The sequence below is a fragment of the Vigna radiata genome, unplaced genomic scaffold (genome assembly GCF_000741045.1).
Source record: "Vigna radiata var. radiata cultivar VC1973A unplaced genomic scaffold, Vradiata_ver6 scaffold_176, whole genome shotgun sequence".
Taxonomy (NCBI): Eukaryota; Viridiplantae; Streptophyta; class Magnoliopsida; order Fabales; family Fabaceae; genus Vigna; species Vigna radiata.
In genome coordinates, this window is record NW_014542549.1 from 466041 (window position 1) to 473544 (window position 7504).

Below are 7504 nucleotides of genomic sequence, written 5' to 3' on the forward strand. Positions count from 1 at the left end.
AAAACATAATATAATGTTAAAAATTATAGATATTATATGTAAAAAAAACACACATATATATAAACATTTTTCTAGAAATTTAGAACAAAATTTTACCATTTATTAAGTAATTTGAAAAGAAAAAAATATATTCAACAACAAAAATAAGATTGAATCAAACTTATTTAAGAAAATATATCAGAAGTTCAAATTTGAGTTATGTAAATGCTCTATTAATGAGCCATGTAAATGATCCATTAATGTAAAGAGAGAAAGAGAAAAATTGTTAAGGATAATGGAGAGGTATAGGGTATTTTGGAATAAAAGAAGATAGTGGGGAGGTGTAGAATATTTTTGACATAAATTAAAATAGTAGAGAGGTACAGGTCCCATTTGGAGAGGTGCAAGAAGCAACACCCATATGACTTTAAGCATATGACTTTAAGCAAGTGAAAACTAAACCCAAGATGTTACCCAAATGTTTTACATGTCTATGGTCAACCTAATGATGATCATCTTGTTATCCAACAACAATTATAATGGTACAAAAAGTGTAACTCGGATTGATGCTTAAGATATTTGGAATTGTCACTTAATTATAACATCATATTCGGTTACTTATTAGCAATATAACTTTAAGCAAGTGAAAAAATAAACTTAAGATATTACTCAATTGTTTTACATATTTATACTCTATACAATAATGATCTTTGTCTTTGTGACGTCTTGATCATATTATCTAGCAATAATTATAATGATACAAAAAGTATAACTCCAATTGACTCTTAAAAATCTTAGAATTAACACTTAATTTTAACCTCATATTTAGTTACTTATAGAGTAATATGACTTCAATAATAATATTTTGCCAAACATAAAATTTTTAAATTCATTTATTTACTGTTATTTTATCCTTATAATTATATTATAGGTCAAATAATAGAAAGCTGCATCTTCCTACTTATATGACGTTAAGCATGATAAAAAAATTAAATCCAAGATATTACCCAATTGATCTACAATCCATGACTATTCGAAAGACGCAAATCCTATTAACAACTGCTACTGCTAAAGGGAAGGGATGGTAGTGGAGATGATACAGTCAGCACTGACAACAATGGCAGGGGCGTCTTTCTCCCCTTTTCACCGGTTATTCAAGCAACAACAACCGATGAAGACAAAACTGTAAATTTCACCCTAGGGGTGCACCTTTCTCTCCCTTTTCCAGTGAATTAAGAACTTTGTTGTGTGAAATAAAGAATGGACGACCGAAGAAAAAAATCTAGTTTAAACACAAAGCGCTAACAACAGTGGCAGACGAGAGGTTCTTCGAGAGAGAGAATAATGGTGAGGTTCTACCATAGAGAAAAAAGAAGGATATGTGAGAGGTTCTTTGATAAACCTAGAATACTCTAATTTTCAAACAAAAAACGCCTCTCTCACTCCCCTGTTGCGAGGGTGGAATTTAAAAAAGGAAATTATAAACTGTAAATCATATGCCACATTGAATGCGACCTGTAAAAATGTTGTAAAAGTTTATTAGTCAACCTATTATTTTCCTATCTTACGAATCTTTCTAATAAACAAAATTTTAAAAAGTATTTAATAACGATTAATGACCTTTTAATGACCGCAATCAACGAAAATCATGATTTTGAGCAATTGTTTTGGTAGGAAAGAAGGCAATTATGAGAGCAAAAGAATGAAGCATTTTTACATTCATCTAGATACATGAATGAGAAGAATCACCGAATCATGTAGCAATGAAGAAAACATAAACGAAAAAACATAAGAAGATAATTAAACAGAGGAACTGAACAGCTCCCAAAGCCGAAATAAATCAAATATTTTCTCTTAATCATAATTAAAAGGAAAAAGTTGTTGTAATTAAGCCAAAGCCACGGCAAGGAAGGTTCCAACAAGAGCGGTGGCAGCAATGTAAGCCTTGCTTATGGAGAATGCTGCGGAAGGAGGCTCAGAAGCTGGTTGCTCTGGAGCTGCGCCTGGTGTTTGGCCTGATGGGCCTGGTGCGGGAGGGGATGAGATGTTTGGGCTTGGGGCCTGTGCAGGAGGAGAAGAAGTTGGTGGAGGAGTTGAAGGAGATGGCGTTGGTGTTGGTGTTGGTGTGGGTGGTGCTGGTGCTGGTGCAGGTACAGCCGCAGGAGGAGGCGTGTTCGCTGTAGGTGATGGGGTAGGTGCTGACGTGGGTGGTGATGGGGTTCCTGATGGTGGTTGGGTGGGTGCAGGTCCAGGGGCTTGTGCTAAACATGCGGTGGCCAAAAGCCCAAACACGACAAAGACTTTAACAGCGGAATAAGCCATCCTATGTTTATGAGCACCACACCGAGAGTTGTTGATTATGTTGTGTAGGAGTGACCTAATAATAACATGTATTTATAGAGAGAACAAATGTTGTTGTTTGTGTTGTATATGGGCTTGGACGGTGTGGGACGTGTATTTTAAGTTAGTACAATGTTAGTTTGAGAACTATTTTTTAACAATTTTTTGATAATAAGATACGTATCATTATTTAATTAATTTATTTAAATTTATATTTAAAAAATATTTAAAACGGATCAATCATAAGCTGTCACGTATATGTTGTTAAAAAATTATTAAAAAAGTATTATTAAAATAAGTTTTTCCTAATTTAAGTTACGGAAACAATAATGATATTTAATACAGAGAAGAAATGAGAAAATAGATGGAGAATAAGAAATTAATTAATAAAAAATATAGAATAATAGGTCAGAGGTTGTTGTGAAGTACATGTGTCGGTTGGAGGTCGAGGGAGGTATCGCTGTCTGTGTGTGGCAGTTTTCCAGCCTACTTCCAACTACCGTTTCCCAGTTCCCAGACTGTCTTTACGCGTTGCTAACCTTTCTGCTCTCAAATTTCCACAACTGTTTTATTACAATTTTTCAACATAAACCTCTCAAGTTCCAATCATTGATTGATTCCTTTGGTTTAGGATTTTTAAATTGTCATCACTTCTCATGGATCGGGTCAAACTTCCAATCCACTCCTTCTCGATGAAACATTTCCAATTGTAATTGCCACCATTTCAAATTATTATTTGCCCAACACAAAATCTTTTTTTTTTTCCTTATTTCTCACCATTATAATTATTTTCTAAAATTTACCTGTCAACTGGGGTATAATTTTAGTGATGTGATCAGATAACATTCCACAACTCTAATACATTCAAGTACAAAGGTTTTACCTCACTGTGCTCTTTTTTATCTTAACTTTAATTATAAAAATATGATAAAATAAGTTATTAATAAAGTAGAATGTTTCTCACATGACATTTTATTCTATTTTAAATTACCAAATTGAAAGGTCTTCTTTTTTAATGCTTTTATTTAATATTTAAAGTACATCATCTTTTACATCCGATATTTTTATTTTCTTAAAAAAGTATTAATAAAACACGAAAGGTACTAATGCTAGTTTTAACAACATAGAGATTTTAAGTGCTCTTATTATATAACTATAATAAATAATAAGAAAAGTATTTTTTCGTACACCAAAAAGAATAAATAAATAACACGTTTCCATTGTTCTGATTTTGGTCAAATTTTTTTGAATAAATAACATATTCTTAAGTACACTAAATCATCAAGTATATTTTTAAAGAAAAAGTATGTAGTGTATTGCATGTTCGTGACGTGCAACAAAATGATTGAGGAAACAACTGTCTAGACTGGAATCGGTTCTCTCTACTGTTAAATTTTAACAAAACAAAGTCTTCCAATTTAAAACAACAGCTTTTCATGTTCATCGTCAATGTAAAAATTTACTCAATAAATTAATTAAAAACTATTTAATTATAATTTTAATATAATTACTTAATTATTTAGTTTTAATATAATTATGTATAAGTAGCTTTTTAAAAGTATTAAATAATTACTTAATTTAATAAAAAAACATAAGAAATAATTCATTTGTCTTAATCTAAAAATGATTTATTATCTTGGTTCATATTATTTTAGCACCAAATTAAACTATAAGGACAAAAAAATACTAAAAAATGTTGGAAATTTATAATAGTAGTAAAATAGTTTGGTGAGACTATACCAAGATACAAGAATATTCACATAAACTTAAAACATGTTTAAATCTATAGTTTGTTTATATAAAATAATACCCTTTTACTACCCTAATATTTAATATTTTTTTAGTCCTTCTATTTTTCTCCATTAATGAAATCACTTTTTTCTTATATGTGTTGAAAATTTGATGATTCACTTTCTTAAAATTGTAACTTTCATTTTAATTTATTGTAAGTTATTTATCTATAATTTTTTGGACCTAAAGTAATAGTTGTATAAAGATCATAAGTACTCAAATATTGTCATTTAAGCAAAGAGGACTATATGATGAACGAATAAAAATATATAAATTAAGAATAGTTCAAAAATTACAGAGAATAAAACAAAATGTATAGTATTCCATAGAGACAAAAGGTATATTCATTTTTTTAATCGCGGTGATAGTGCTGTATAGACAATAGGAAACCACCACTCTGGAGCAGTTTGAGGAGGATCGAGTAGCCAAAGGCCAACATAAATATAATCATTATTATTTTGGATTATTGGTAAAGTCAAAATAAATATAAATATAACCCATTAATTAAATAATCACTGTTCTTTTAGATTGAATTAGAGTTCGTAAAGAGCTGTCAAAAGCTGGCAATTATTATTTATGATCTTATTTCTATAAGCTTGTAGTTCTGATATCATCTGTGTTTATACGGTAACATAATATTATTTTAAAAAATAACTTTAAATCTAATTCAAGATTTACAATTATTTAAATATTTTAAATATTTTAAATTGATTTTAATAATATTGTAAAATATATTATCAATATTTTTGCAAAGCCACATTTTATATAATTAAATCAGTTAAGACTTTTCTCAAATTAAATAAGTATTTATATTAATAAATAAATAATTTTTTAACTTGCACATTATGTTTCGGTTTCAACAAAACTGAAGTGTATAAAAATGTGGTGGTAATTTTGCAATTCAAACGATATTATATGTCTCAGTTCAGTGCGAACCGATGTCTAAGGGGGTATACTCTCTCAGTTCTCTAACCAACCGAGTCAAAAAAGTCCTATTGAATCAGACTTTTCACCTGATAGCACTAGTGGAAAAATGACTTTTTATAACGTACAAAAATGACTTTTTATAACATAGTTTCAGGAGATATAGTTTTGGGCGATATAGTAAGTCTGCGCATTTTATATCGTAGCAGAAATTTACGTTATAATATGTCGAATCTATTATAACGTAGTTTCTGTAGTTTCTCAAATACGTTATAATAAGGCAGAAAGTATTACGACGTACAAGTTTTTGTACGTTATAATATGTGATTTTTTTTTTAAAAAAATAAAAATTAATTATTACATTTATTATCATCTCATCCAATCAATTTATAACTAATATAGCTTCAAATAAACAAATTTAATGAAATTAACAAAATAAAATCCATTTCAAATAGTCTAATATTTAATACATCATTCATATTATGCAAATTTAAATGATTTAGCAATGATATACTGTTGATTCACATTGTCTACCCAAGAACAAATCTCTACTCAATGACAACAATTCGTATCCCCAAGCAAATGTCCAAAAATGGAACATTATGTTCTAGAGCATACTTAGCCGCAAGAATTTTCCCTTACACTCCTCTATCACCAAAACCTCTTGAAACTAGAACATCATCATTGCCCTGTAGAATAAGTCCAATTATAGAAAACCAACAAATAATATATCACTATATGAGATTTTAACATATATATCAATATTAAATATCTGAAAATGGAATAAATATGTTTAGTCAAAATAGTAGGAATACCTTGAATGAAAATGACTCTGCAGAACAACCTTATATTTGTCTGGTTTATTGTTTCTAGAGAACACAACTATTCTACTCTCTTGGCTTGGCTTAGCTAGCTGTTATATACTTTAATTTCATTTTCATGCCTGCCTCGTAACCAAACTTTTCCATCAAATTATCACCACATCTTATAACTTTATCAGCAAGGTCACACCAATACTCTACTTAGCAAGGTCACACCAATACTCTACGTAATTACCGAACATCACAAACATAACCAATTTTTGTTGCAAATAAAGAAAGAAAGAAATTGTCATACCATTTACCTACTGCCCTCCAACTTAATTTCCAAGGCCATGTGTACACTTGTCAAAAAACAATGATAAAAAGTATAAAATTATCATTTTGTGTGCAACTGGGACAGAGCAGGTAGTTGCCTAATGGAAAATTTTAATATAGAAAAGCTTAACAATATTGTAAGACTAAGTCAAAATATCATCAAGATAGTAGAAAAAGAGCACTAATATATATAAATGGTATTGAACAATATGGTTCATGACTTTTGCAGTTAAGCTGCCGGGAAGAAAAAGAAAAGAAACAAAGAAACTTCATGAATAGTAAAGATTCAAAGCATACTTAATTGATTGAGCAAAATTGTAGAAAAGGAAGAATAGACCTACTAGAAGGCAAATTTACTTGTGTTCTGTTTTTATTTCGAAGTAAATTATTCCATAGCATTTTTGGTTTAATAAACTCCAAGTTAAAATATTGCAGTAATTTTTTAATTACTTGCATGTAGTTTGTAGGTTCCACAACTTCGCCATCTAGGAGCGTTGAATTGCCATAAAATAAGAAACACAATACAGCAAGATAAGAGAAATTCAATGAGCAAGATCTAGAGAATAAATATCAGCATGCACATCAACTTGTTTATTTACAGTGCATAGCTTGGTCATTATTCAATTATGATAAACCGTACAAAGAACTCGAGAATGATAAACATATAGATTGCAATCAACGATGTGGCAAAATATTAGCAATTCTACTGAAACACTTTGGAGTTCAGACTCACAGTGTTGACACTTAACTAATATTAGTTCACAATAATATGTAAAGCACGGTGGAGAGATAAACTGGTATAGATATAAGAGAATAACCTAAGTTATTTGGTTCTGAACTGGAAGAAAATTTAAAGAGAAACCCATAAATGTCCAGAGCTCTTCTTAAATCTGCGTATTAAGGAAACCAATCAATTTTGAGCGGCATTTGATTGAGCTGGTAAAAGATTGTTGTGAACTATAAGATATAGCATTAAAAGATAAATATAGGAATTAAAATAAATGTATAACTTTATCAATGGTGCAATGCCAAAGTAAACATAACAAACAAGTTTACCTCCTCTTCAGAAGAAAGAATAGCACACCAAAAGTCGGTGGAAGAGTTAAAGAACTCTTCTTTTGATGAATATAACACTGAAAGAACAAAGTTAAACAGTAGGGTGACAAAGATTGCTGGTATATTCATATATATTAACTATATGTTTTCACTTACTTGTGTTGAACGCCCAGATGGCTACTGATTTTTCTACATGACCACACAGAAAAACTAATTTTGAAAGCCAACCATTAACTAGTAACCCTTCAAGAAATATATCTCCTGCAAAAACATATAAT

The 7504-nt window shown here is 29.9% G+C and overlaps 1 protein-coding gene across 1 annotated transcript; it reads left to right on the forward strand.

Moving 5' to 3' along the window:
- The first annotated feature begins 1930 nt into the window (after positions 1 to 1930).
- Positions 1931 to 2296, forward strand: LOC106780223 (glycine-rich cell wall structural protein). The gene has a single exon (XM_014668485.1). It carries the CDS (start codon positions 1931 to 1933, stop codon positions 2294 to 2296), a length of 366 nt encoding a protein of 121 aa, XP_014523971.1.
- The last annotated feature ends 5208 nt before the right edge of the window (positions 2297 to 7504 follow it).

Excerpts from the sequence above, each read along its gene's own strand:
- LOC106780223 (XM_014668485.1), top strand. The coding sequence starts at position 1,931 with ATGGAGAATGCTGCGGAAGGAGGCTCAGAAGCTGGTTGCTCTGGAGCT.